Raw genomic sequence first — 12,777 nt, forward strand, 5'->3', positions numbered from 1 at the left:
ATAGCTTATTCCCATGGGACTACTAATCCTATACACACAGGGTTAGCTAAGCTACTAAAAAATGAGTCGCTTAGCTAATCCTTTCTTGTGAGATTAAATTAATTGTGTAAATTGCCACCAAAAAAACCCGTGTGGGATTATATTTCATTCTCTCTTTCTGATTCTTCTATATTTCTCTCTCTCTCTCTCTCTCTCTCTCTCTCTCTCTCTATATATATATATATATATATATATATATTTCTCTTTTCTCTGTCTCTATATTTCGTTCTCTCTTTTTCTATTTTCTCTCTGATTTTTCTGGTACAGTTTTTCTGTAAGTGCAAACGGAATTTTTTTTTTTCTCTATGTCGTCTCCCTTCTCTGTACCGTTTCTCAGTTTTTATTTTTTTTTGTTTATTTATTTATTTATTTTTATTTTTTATTTCTTTTGATTCTCTATACCGCTTCTCTCTGATTTTCTTCTCTCCGTTTCTCTGTTTTTTTTTTATTTATGTACCTTTTATTTATTTATTTTTATTCTGTTTCTCTGTATCTCTTTTTTCTCATTTTTTTTTTCGAGAAACAGAATCTGCAAGGTTTTTATAAAATATAAATATATAATCTGTTTTTATTCTCTGTACATTCTCTAACTATATATTTTTTTTATATAAATAATTTTATAGATAATCTGCAAAAAAAAAAAAAGGCCACATACCTGACATAATTAAAAACAAAAAAGAAAAATAAATTATAGTAAAGTTGTTTATGCTTTTTTTTAAAAAAAAAAAAAATGAAAGTCCTTAATAATATAAATTGTATTTGTATTATAAGGGTATTTTAGGAAATTTGATCACAATATGATTCAATTCACCAACATATTGCATTGTACCAAATGAATGAATAGAATTAGCTAGTCTATTCCAGCGTTACAACCAAACAAAGGAATATGAATAACTAATCTATTACACACTCTTCTATTCCCAGTAGTAGCTAATCATTTTTCAATGGACTAGACATTCCGCGAACCAAACGAGGCCTAGTAGTTGTAAAGTCACAATGAGAAATGTGATGAATCTTGGGCTTTGTGTTAACTAGCCAAAGCATAGTTGAAGCCCAATGACAAAACAATCAAAATTATAGGTAAATCATATGTATATGATTATAGGTAAACAATTGAAATTTAATTTTTAAATTTTTTCATATCTAGATACGAAGCTAATATGGATGCGTCTCCCAATCGGTTTAGATACATCTATAATCGGTTTAGATACATCTATAATATCTATTGGATTATATTTTAGATCTTTTATCGATTGGATTATATTTTAGATTTTTTTTCTGAGTATATTGATTAATCTAAAGATTCAAACCCTTTTTTTTTTTCCTAAATAATTTAAATAATAATAATAAAAATTTACCAAATGATTTTTTATTTTAAGAATATTCAAATATTTATTCAATTTTAATAAAGTCTTTGGTATAAATCGGGTATTTTGCACCATCCAATAAAAAGTAAACACTTCATAACAAAATACCTATCGACAAAATCACTACCGTTGGTTTTGAAAATTCTAGCATCTGCCTCTCAAAGGAAATTAATTTGAATGAAATATTCTATTATTTTTAATAATTTTGGAATATTTATTATTTTAAAAGCATAATTATAAAAATAAAAATAAAAATAAAAAACCGTTATATTGCAAATCCGGCTGAGATCGGATTTGCAAGTTTGGGCTTGGCCCAGATATCCACAAGGCACTACCGGTGTGGAATTCCCGCTTCATTTTTCAAATGCCCGCCGTTTTTGTGCATTGATACGTCTCTCTTTCTCTCTCTCAAAACCACTCTTTTTATCTTTTTCTTCGAGAAATAAATCAAAAATAATAAAAGCCAAACGAAATTTCCACATTTTCTCTCATTATCTATAATCAGAGACTATCACTCTCAGAGATAGAGAGAGATAGGGAGACGTAGAGAGAAAGACAGAAAGATGCGGAGTGAGTTTTCTAGGGTTAGGGTTAGGTTTCCAGGTCATGGGTTCTCCTGAACCCCCTAATATCAGCACCGCCACATCCACTTCATCAGAATCCTCTCCAGTCCAAGTAAATACAGTCTCTCCGGTTCCTATTGTTTCGCTCTCTCTTTCATGATTTTCTTGGACTTGATTTCTTGATGTGTTCCGTTCGTAACTGTGTTTTAGATCTCACTTTAATTTTGTGGTTATGTTACGTTTTGTATTTGCTTGTGATTTTGAGCGAGGAAGTTTTTTTTTAGTCGGTGTGGTAGGCTTTGGGGGATCTTTGATCATAGGGTTCATCAGCATTTTTCATCAATTAAGTTTTGTTGGTGGGATTGGATTGGGGCAAGGCAATTTGGGCTTTTTGTCAAGCAATCGGTGATCAATCTTGAATGCAGTGAGTTCTATGGGTAAAAAATTTTGCTTTATTAGAAATGGATTTCCTTATGGTTTTTTCTCTGTTTGGTTTGATTTGAAGTAAACACGGTGAGGATTTTTAACTGATGTCATGGTTTTTGAAGGATGTCTGAGAATTGGTAGTTCTGCATCAGTTGTCTGTCTGTGTATGTTACCAGTGCTTAGACTTTCAACTAGTTTCTTTGCAGATATATCTTCTGCAAGGGGCTTCGTTTGTTCTTTGTTCCTTAGGGTTTATCATAAGGAGCCGTTTTTGGTTCATTCCTTGCTTGTTTTCTCAAGAAAACTGATTATGATTCTGTTTACTACATAAGCAAATGAAACAGCAAGTCAACTAAATCAGACCAATGGTACATTTACCAATCAACATGAGATTCGTTTTTTACTTCAAAACAAAATAATAGGAATGTATAAGACTGGTGCGTACATGGAACTAATTTTCTGGTTTGGGAAGAACATGTCCTTACATTGTGGAGTTACTGCTCCTGCCTATGAATGGGGTTTCATTTACAATATGATGTAACAACAAATGTCTTCCTTATAATTGTTTTCTTTGATTTCAGGATTCCCCTTTAACCAGTTATATAAACAACTTATCGCCAATTAAGCTTGTCAAGGGCGCACATGTAGCTCAAGGGTTTTCTGGACTTAATTCTCCTCCTCTTGTATTCACATCACCACGTATAAGTTCACACCACGAAACAAGTTTTCTGAAAAGGTCTGAAATTTTTTTTTTTTTCTTCTTCTCTCTTTTACCTCTCTCTCTCTCTAAAAAAAATTATAAATATTGTATTCTCTTATTTAAAGATTGATGGACGTTAATTATTTTTGGCATCAACATTGATTACACGACAGTTATATGCTTAACAGGCCTCAGTACCCTCAGTTGTCCAGTGCAGAACTATCTCATAATGATGGCAGAGACAAGAAATCTGCTGATGGTCCTTGTGAATCTGAAAAACAAGTTACCCAATCATGCAGGCAATTGATCACTTATGCTCATAAAGACTGTGATATTAACAAGTACGCTCCAGCCCAACCCTGCAGTTCCTCTGTATGTGTTACTGAGTATTTGGCTGATCATGTAGCCGTGGACAGTGTGAGTTCTGGAGATTCAGCCAATCCATCTCATAAACAATCTATTGATGTGGCTGAATCATCACTAAGTGACTTAACCGACTCAAAGAAAACCATAAAATTTGACCATGAAAATGACATGGAAAAATATGAAGGGACCGAAGTGGAGCCACCTCTGGTTATGTCAGAGAAAGCTGCAGAGGACCTTCAAGGAAAGCTAATAGATTATGTTAAGCCAGCCAAAAATGAGGAGGAACAAAGGAAAGGTCAACAACCAATGAATGAATTGCTAACCATGGAGTCGGATATGTCTGTAGACCATAATTTTAAAGGACAACGATGTGAAGATTCATGCACCCAGGTAACACAGAATTCTGCATTCTATATTTATTGGGGAAAGGATGATTGCAATTGTGCTCCTCAACCACTGTTTGAAACATTACAAATTGCTCAGCCATATGAAGATCATAGTGAGAATGTGGCAGCAATCTTGCATAAACCTGTTGGGAACATTACCCTGCATGAGCCTGAAGTATAATTTAGCTCATCTTCTTTTCATTTGCCAACTTTCATCTGCGTACATCTATTGCTCTTAAAATATTATAGGCTATGTTTGTTATCCTATTCTCTAAGTGTTTTTTGTTTGAGAAACACACTTTTCTCAAATACGTTAACAAACAACTCAAAACATATAGAACTTTTCACAGCTCTCTTAGATTGGGTTGTAGCTTATGTTATTAATTTCCCCTCCTCAAAATCTTGTAGATCTTGTTAACTTTTTAGATTTCAAACATCATTAGGGTGTTGCCTCTGTAGTATACTTTTCGTGCACGAGGGCTTTGCCTTTTCTTCTAATAAAGTAATACTCCTAAAATTTTTTTTTTGACAAAACAAGTAGTTAACTTTTGTAGGGGTAGGAGCTAACTTATTATATATGTATATGCCATCTTTAGTGGAGACGGGTGACTACACTGCCACTACAAATTACAATAGGCTAGGAGTGGCTGGGCTGCCATCTTGACCAGATAGAAGTTGTCGCATGGTCTTAGTCAAGGGTGTCCACAGCTACCCGGCCAAGGATGGCTGTGTGGCCATCCCAACCAAATCGTAGTTGTTGCATAGCCACCCCTCTCCTCCATTGAGGGTGGCCACACAATCACTCTTTCTTTCTTTTTTTTTTTTTTCCTGAGTGAGGAATCAGTTCTATAGTTGTTTAAATTTTCTTTAAACAAGCAGGTGTACCCTATCAAAACATTTTCTCAAATGTGGACCCCACTAGAAAATACTTCTAAAACCACTTATCACCTTTATGTCAAAACCAAAAACAAAAACACTTACCATAATTTTTTTTTGATAAGTAAAAACACTTACCATAATATATTAACAAGTATAGTTGTAGTCTCTATTAGATTAGGAGTTGTCATCTTAGATGAGTATTCGTTCAAATCTTGAATCTTATGCATTTTATCCTAGACATTGATGCTAACATGTTCTACATTTAGAACCTCTTTTCTGTTCTTGAAGCATATAATCTTGTGCTTCAAAATGGTATGGCTTTGTGGTTCGTAAAATGGATATAATGCTAACATTGTTGTATGGTGACTCTAGCTATCCTACATTAAGGGCGGAACCACCTTCGATGGCTACCTAGGTTGGGAATTAGATAATTGAATCTAAACATCATGAGCTAAAACTTTACTCAATATCATAAAAGATTTAAAGGAACTTGCACATCAAAAAAAAAAAAAAAAAGGATTTAAAGGAACTTCAAATAAGAAGGTGAGGGTGACAAAAGTATTCAGCTGATCTCCTTTAAATCTATTTTGTCTCTAGCTGATGATCTCTTGCACTTGTCACCTTCTTTTGGCCAAAGGACCCTAGACTTTTTTCTTTAGCTGATCTCCTCTTGGTCTTCCTCTAGGGCCTTGCTTTAAGGCCAAGTCTTTATGGGATGGCCTAGTGGAAAAGATTGAGCGTTGGTTGGCTAGTTAGAAAATTATGCATTTATCCAAGGGTAGTAGAGTTACCCTCATAACGAGCACTCTCTCCAACTTACCTACATATTTTGTGTCTCTTTCTCATTCTTACTATTGTGGCAAATCGTATAGAGAAGCTCCAACAAGATTTTTTATGGGGTGGGATAGGTGAAGAATTTAAATATCACTTGGTCATTTAGCCCAAAGTTTGCTCTCTTATTTTTGAGGGAGGCTTAGGGATTTGGAACTTGAGATTGTTCAACAGAGCCCTTTTAGGGAAGTGGTTGTGACGTTATGTGCATGAGAAAGGGGCTTGGTGGGAAGTTGTTTTGGACGCTAAATTTGGTTGTGTTTGAGGCAGGTGGTGCTTTATTGATCCCCCAAGGTCGCTTGGGGTGGGGCTTTGGAAGTATATTAGAAGGGGGTGGAGGTTGTTTTCTAGCCATACCATATTTGAACTGGGAGATGGGGTCCAATATCGATGATGTGTGGTGTGGAGAGTCAAGTCTTAAGGAATCGTTTCTAGTTTTATATAACTTTGCTTGTGTGAAGGATGCGCTTGTTGCAATTAATATGGATTGTTTGAATGGTTCCTTTCAATGGAATGTTAGCTTTATTCGTTTGGCTCATGATTGGGAAGTGGATGTTCTGGCTTCCTTCTTTACCTTGTTGTATTCCCATAGAGCGAGAAGGGAAGGGGGGACAAGCTTTGGTGGGCTTCATCTCGCAAAGGGAAGTTTGATGTTAGATCCTTTTACAAGATCCTTGCTTGTAAAGACAATCTTCCTTTCTTTTGGAAGAGTATTTGGCAGACTAGGGCTCCCTTAAAAGTGGCTTTTTCACCAGGTCGGCGGCTCTAGGGATGATTCTTACCATGGACAACCTTAAGAAGAGACTTCTCATTGTGATTAATAGGTGTTACTTGTGCAAACTTAATGGGGAGTCCATTAATCATCTTCTCCTCCATTGTGAGGTCGCCAATGCCTTATGGAATGCCATCTTCAGTCGCTTTGGATTGTCTTGAGTTATGTCTAATCATGTGATGGATTTGTTTGCCTATTGGTAGACGGGTGGTTGCTCTTGGGTGCTGTGGAAGATTGGGGTGGGCAGATTAACCGATTATCGACTGTCTACCGACTGTGACCGAACCGACATTAATCGTCAACTAATAGAAGTCAATCGGTAATCGGTTAAGATTTTTATACCGATTTTCGATTTAGTTCTGTAATCGGTAAAACATTTTTCTTATCGGTTTCCAAACCAAACCGATAAGGAACCGATAGTGGGGGTATAAAACGACGTTTCGTTTTTAATTTTTCATAATATACAATTTATTGAAATCAAAACTACGTAGTTTTGGGATGCTATATATACATCTCTTTCTTTCTTTCCCCTAACCCTAAATCAAATCCTTTGCCGTCCCCGTCTGTTCTCTCGACTCTCACATTGCTCTCACTCTCAACTCTTTGACTTTCGCACGCCCCTCTCAATCTTAGTCTCAGCTCTCTCGCAAGACGCTCCTCTCGTCACTCTCAGCTCCTGGTCGTCTCTCTCTGGCTCTATCGTCGTCGTGTTCCTCTTCTGTCGTGAGTCCGTGACGGTGTGGTTCGACTCCAATTGTCGGTGGTGCAACGTCAAAGCCTTGTGGGTTGCGCGTTGTTGGTCTGACATTAACCGATTATCCAAACCGTTTTTAACCAAAATTTTCGAAATGATTTCTTATCGAAATGTTATCGGTTAATTAACCAAATTAATTGATAATTTTGGTTAATTATCGAAAATACGGTTACTGGTACCATTATAACCGATACCCACTCCTATGAAAGATGGTTCTTCTTTGCCTTATGTAGAGCATGTGGAGGGAAAGAAATGATAGAAATTTCGAAAACCAATGAGGACTTTGGAGGAGCTCAAGTCATTTTTCTTTTTTTCTCTCTTTTCTTCGACAGCTGCATGTTTAGCTCCCTTAGTGATTAGCTTTATTGACTTTCTTGTTCTCTTTTGTCCTTCTACTTAGGCGTCCACTTATATACTTCCTAAGTACAAGAGTTGTGCCTCCTTTTACGCTTTTTAATATATACAACATTACTTATAAAAAAAAAATGATGGTGAGTGTTGTGAGTTCAATTTGTATCTTTCGAAATTGGAATAAGCGATGCTTACTAGACAAGGAGAGAGGTAAATCATTGATTAAATTTAGAGGTTTTGAACTTCAATTCCCTATGGAAACATTGTAGAAGATACAGGGAAAAGAGGTATAGCTTGTGGCAGAAGGTGCTGGTCCTTGGATGTCGTATAACTACTCATGGGGGATCTTTGTCATGGATTAGCCCCGCATGCTTGTGGTTTCCAGAAAAGCGTTTCTGAAGTTTAATTGGGACATTTCATAGGGAAATTAAGGCTCAAGTATAAATTGGCTTTTCTTGGAGACATATGTTGCCTCTATATTATACCACCACAAGTTCATTCCTTTTGTTTTTGTTTTTGTGTGCCATTAATTAAAGTGCTTGCTGCAGATATAATTTGTTAAACGTAATGCAAGCATTGTCTTGTGGGAGACTTGGTAAATTATGACGTTTTTTGCATTTTGATACAAAGAATTAACACAAGCAAATGTTTGGGTTTTTTTATTTTTATTTTTGTGTTATTGAAGCCTACTAGGACTTTCTTTTTGCAGTAGACTAACAATAACAGTTACTGTAGGCCAGTGAAAACCAACGTGTCATACGTAGACGTTGCCTTCAGTTTGAAGAGGCTCCACCGAATTTTGTTGGAAACAGTGCCAGTTCCTTGGATATTACTGATAAAGTGACCAATTCAAGGCCACCTGCCACCACTGTAGAATTGGAGGGTTTGGAATCTCTAGATATAAATGCAGCTTCTAGTAGGGGTGAAACGTTTACATTGTCCCAATCCAGGACAATTTTGCTTCCTCAGTATAGAGGAAATTCTCCCTTAACAGCTCCCAAGCCATCAGGTATCGGCCTGCACTTGAATAGCATTGTCAGTGCGGTGCCATTAGGGCATGGTGCCATTGCAGACTTGAAACCAGCAGAGCGGCATATGTCATCAGCTGTCATCAGCTGTCATTCACTCGAGAATACAAGAAGTTGCCCAATTTCATTTGTTGCTGAAGATGGGAAGGACAATAGTATGTCTTCAGTTGCTGCAAGTTCTGCCCCTTCTGAGTCTCCCAACTCTAAAGAACCTTTGAATTTGTTGCCTGTAGAGTTTCATGCAACTCCGCATGATAAGAGGAAATTTTACTCTGAATACGTTGAAAGTTATGAGTACTGCCAACTGAGTTCCAAAAAGAAAAGGTGAGTTCCTAGTTTTCTTTGTTTTTATTATGATAGTCCATCTCTCCTATGTAATTGTTCGGTTAACCACTAAATTTTGTATGCTTCCACAGGAAGAAAACTTCGAGCCCCATTGATAATGATGGTTGCAAGCGTTGCAACTGTAAGAAGACCAAATGCTTGAAACTGTAAGTAAATCCATGTTTTAAAGTTTACACTTGTTTATAAGTTTGGTCATATTATAGAATCTATTTCCCTTTTCAGTTATTGTGATTGCTTTGCTGCTGGAATCTACTGTGCGGAACCTTGTGCTTGCCAAGAGTGCTATAACAGACCTGAATATGAAGATACAGTTCTTGAAATCCGACAACAAATTGAGTCCCGTAATCCACTTGCATTTGCTCCCAAGATTGTACGGCCTGTACCTGAGTTCAATAATAGGGTATGAAATCCTTTCAGTTCAATTTTATTTGCATACTTATTTAGCAACTTGATTATTGGATTTTCCCTGCATAGGAAGATGGAAATAGAGCAACTCCATCCTCGGGGAGGCATAAAAGAGGCTGCAATTGCAAAAAGTCAATGTGTCTCAAGAAATATTGCGAATGCTATCAGGTTTGAATTTTTTTACTGCATAATATGCCATCATGCTTGCCAATTTTTTTGTGTTCCAATCACTCTAATTGAACTTTCATTGGCTTCATTTTCAAAAGGCTAATGTAGGATGCTCTAGTGGATGCCGGTGCGATGGATGCAAAAATGTTTATGGCCGGAAGGAAGGTAGGAACATTCGTTAAGAACTGATGTTTCTTAATATGATCACTAAATAATCCTTAGTAGTATTGTCATTAAAATGATCAAGTTTGCATTGTTATGAATAGTTGTGTAAGAAAAGGAAAAAAGAGGAGTATTCCATCCATACGTCAAACCCCTTTTAGTTGAAGTGTATTATGAGGTAGCAAATAAAGATAAAGGTTTAGGCTTCAATGTCTATTTGTTTTCTTATTTTTTGATCATTAATCGAAATATCATTAAAAGTGTAAGGCACCCTTATGTACATAGGAAGTATACAAGAGAAGCCATATAACTAGTAAGGGCAAAGAAAACAAGAAAATCATGATAAATAACCACCAATGTTTGTTTTCAAAAATCATGATAACTAACCACAAGTTCCATTACCTTATATATGAAGAGGAGCATGACAGGTAACATGTTTGCATGCCAAAGAAAATGGTCTGAAATCAATTGCAGTAGTGTCTAACGATAAATTTATGTTGCCGGCTTTTCAGAATATGTTGCTACTGAGCATGTTGTGAATAAAGAGATGATTAGTGACAGAGCTGGTGAGAGAAGATTTGAAGGCACACTTGACGAGAGGCTGGAAATGGTGGCAACCAAGAAAGATTTCTTACGTCCTGAGTTGTATGATCTGCACAGCCTCACTCCTCAGACACCGACATTCATGTGCTCAGAGTAAGATCCCTTTCATATTGACATCTCATTTTTTCTCAGCAAAAAGATACAAAAAAGATGTCACAGTATATTCTGAAACTAAGCTAGATCATAATTTTAACTACTTATTTGCTAATTGCTATTTTTTCCCAACCCTAACCAAGCTAGTCATGGAAGGCCTGATCGAAAATCACAATCTTTTTCAAGAAGATGCCTCCAGTCACCTGAATCTGATCTTGCTATCTTGTCATCCTATGTGGATCCTAGGAAATCTTCAAGAACTTTGGGTAGCAGTGACATGCTTCTGCAAGCAAATAACGAATTACCAAATGTTGGTTGTTTTGATTGGCAAGTGGATTACAACATGGAAATGATGGATCAGTTATCACCAAGTAATAATGTAGTTGCAAATATGTGCCATCAAACTCCGGTATCAGATCCACCCTTGATGACCATGTCTTCTTCAAGTTCATCCAAAACAACAGACTGGACAAACATTTCACAAGTTCAACCCCCTCCTGGAACTTGCTATCTATCATCAAGCGGTCCCCTTCGTTGGCGCAGTTCACCAATTACTCCGATGGCTCGGTTGGATGGGATGAAATCAGTCCAGGGGCTTGACCCTGACGGTGGGCTTTGTGACATTCTGGAAGATGAAACTCCTGAGATATTGAAGGATAGTGCTACACCAATTAAGTCTGTTAAAGTAAGTTCCCCAAATCAGAAGCGAGTTTCTCCTCCCAAGAGCCATTTGCATGAGCTTGGGTCAAACTCTTCAGGGGGGTTGAGAAGTGGCCGCAAGTTCATATTGAAGGCTGTCCCCTCTTTCCCACCTCTTACCCCTTGCATTGATTCCAAAGGCGGTACAAATTCGAAAGCTAACAACATTCAAGATGATAGTAGCAGCAAATGAGGGACATGTCTGGAGATTTTGGTGAGTCATCATTTTCCACCTGCCATTTCTAATATGGTTTTTGAGCTGTATTACTGATCTGTACGCTAATCTTTATCTCTTTCTTGCTTCAGCACACTCCAAAAGGGCATATGCTGTTGGGCTTTTTACATGATCACAGAAGAACATTGCAGAAAGTCCCATGGGTTGGAAAACAGCAGACCTTACCATGTGGAAACGCCTCCTGAGCCCTAAATATTTTCTAACATATCAATTTATAATTGGCTCAGTCATTTACTACTGCACTAAACAGGTCTACAAGTGGGCCACTGGCCTCATGTTTCGAGAACTAATGCACAAAATTTTAAGGATCACTGCCGGCTGCACTCTCATCTCTAGTCTTCTTTATCTTGTCGTAGTTATCATGTTCCTAATTTGTAGCTTTTCTTTGTTCAATCGAATGTTTGAAATTATTGTTCAAATGGGTTTGAATCTTTGAGTAAGAACTAAAGTAGGTGTCCCAATTCAACTCGGCAAAAATAAATTTTATTTTTCCATTTTCTGAACACAGTTGAATCAGTGTGTTTGGATGTTTTTCCATTTTATGTTTTGATGTAGTATATTTGCACTTTCCCTTCTTTTCAAATGGTCTCTTGTGAAAGTGCTATGCTTGGTAGATGTCAACGGTCCTTGAGTAAATACAGGTATATGGGTTTTACTACGGCTAGAAGTGAAACAATACACTAACAATGGAAAATGTTTCTTTTCTTCTTTTGGTTTTTTTATCTTTTCACTTTTTAAATCACCATTGGATCAAGACTACAAATTTAATGGTAATTTTGAAAAGTGGGAGAATTGAGGAATAATGAGGAGAGAATGTGTAACACTTCTCATTAATTAGGGTTACAAATAAACTAGTTCGTTTGATAATTCGTTCGATATTCGCTTGGTTTAACTCAACTTGAACTCGAGCTCAATACTATACAAATCCATTTATTACTGTAGAAACTTATTCAATTAGTAAATGATACATACTTGACTTTTTCAAGAAAACTCGAAAGAGACTCGTGAGCTCAACTCGTTTAAAACTGGACTAGATCATTTGTTTGTCTCGTTAACTCGTTCATATATCTTTTTATATATATACAAGATATATATTACTAAAAATTAGTTATATAAATTTAAATATGCATACTAGTAATTAAGTAATATATGTTATACAGGTTACTTATCTAGTTAATATTTAATTGCCAAGCTCGAGCTCGCCCAATCTTCCAATGAGCTAGTCTTGAACACACATTTTATAACTCAGCTTGAATAAGCATTTTTGTAAACGAGCCAGTCTTAAAATCTTAAAGCTTGACTCGGCTCAGCATAATTACAACCCTATCACTAACAATAATCAAGAAGATAAAAGATAGCTAGATGCAGTGTGAATCCTTTCTCAATCCCTAAGTTGTTTGGCGAATATCTTGTACACGCAAGGAAAGTGTTTATCTCATTCACCTTTACTTTAAGCTTGAGCAAATTTAAGCTAAAAATAAATAAATACAGAAATAGTTATAAAAAAGAGTGATGCTCGGGATACAACTTTTACTATAAATCCCTGATAAACAGCCGTAACAGTTGACATAGCCAATAAACAATCAAACTGAGCTTGAGCAAGAT

The 12,777-nt window shown here is 36.4% G+C and overlaps 1 protein-coding gene across 2 annotated transcripts; it reads left to right on the forward strand.

Moving 5' to 3' along the window:
- The first annotated feature begins 1,826 nt into the window (after positions 1-1,826).
- On the forward strand, positions 1,827-11,507 carry LOC132190710 (CRC domain-containing protein TSO1-like). 2 transcript variants are annotated; one of them, XM_059605756.1, is made up of 11 exons: positions 1,827-2,081; positions 2,977-3,131; positions 3,284-3,851; positions 8,170-8,786; positions 8,879-8,953; positions 9,030-9,207; positions 9,282-9,380; positions 9,479-9,545; positions 10,055-10,238; positions 10,386-11,151; positions 11,244-11,507. In XM_059605756.1, exons 1-10 carry the CDS (start codon positions 2,013-2,015, stop codon positions 11,128-11,130), a joined length of 2,757 nt encoding a protein of 918 aa, XP_059461739.1. In that variant the 5' UTR covers positions 1,827-2,012; the 3' UTR covers positions 11,131-11,151; positions 11,244-11,507. The 2 variants fall into 2 exon arrangements, with proteins under 2 accessions (XP_059461739.1, XP_059461740.1); XM_059605757.1 differs by having other exon boundaries at positions 10,485-11,151.
- The last annotated feature ends 1,270 nt before the right edge of the window (positions 11,508-12,777 follow it).

Source organism: Corylus avellana, chromosome ca8 (assembly GCF_901000735.1).
Source record: "Corylus avellana chromosome ca8, CavTom2PMs-1.0".
Classification (NCBI taxonomy): Eukaryota; Viridiplantae; Streptophyta; class Magnoliopsida; order Fagales; family Betulaceae; genus Corylus; species Corylus avellana.

Bases quoted from the DNA above. Each gene is read 5' to 3' on its own strand.
- LOC132190710 (XM_059605756.1), top strand. From the start codon at position 2,013: ATGGGTTCTCCTGAACCCCCTAATATCAGCACCGCCACATCCACTTCA. The intron at 8,787-8,878 runs GTGAGTTCCTAG...ATGCTTCCACAG, and splicing joins CTGAGTTCCAAAAAGAAAAG to GAAGAAAACTTCGAGCCCCA. The intron at 9,546-10,054 runs GTAGGAACATTC...CCGGCTTTTCAG, and splicing joins TGTTTATGGCCGGAAGGAAG to AATATGTTGCTACTGAGCAT.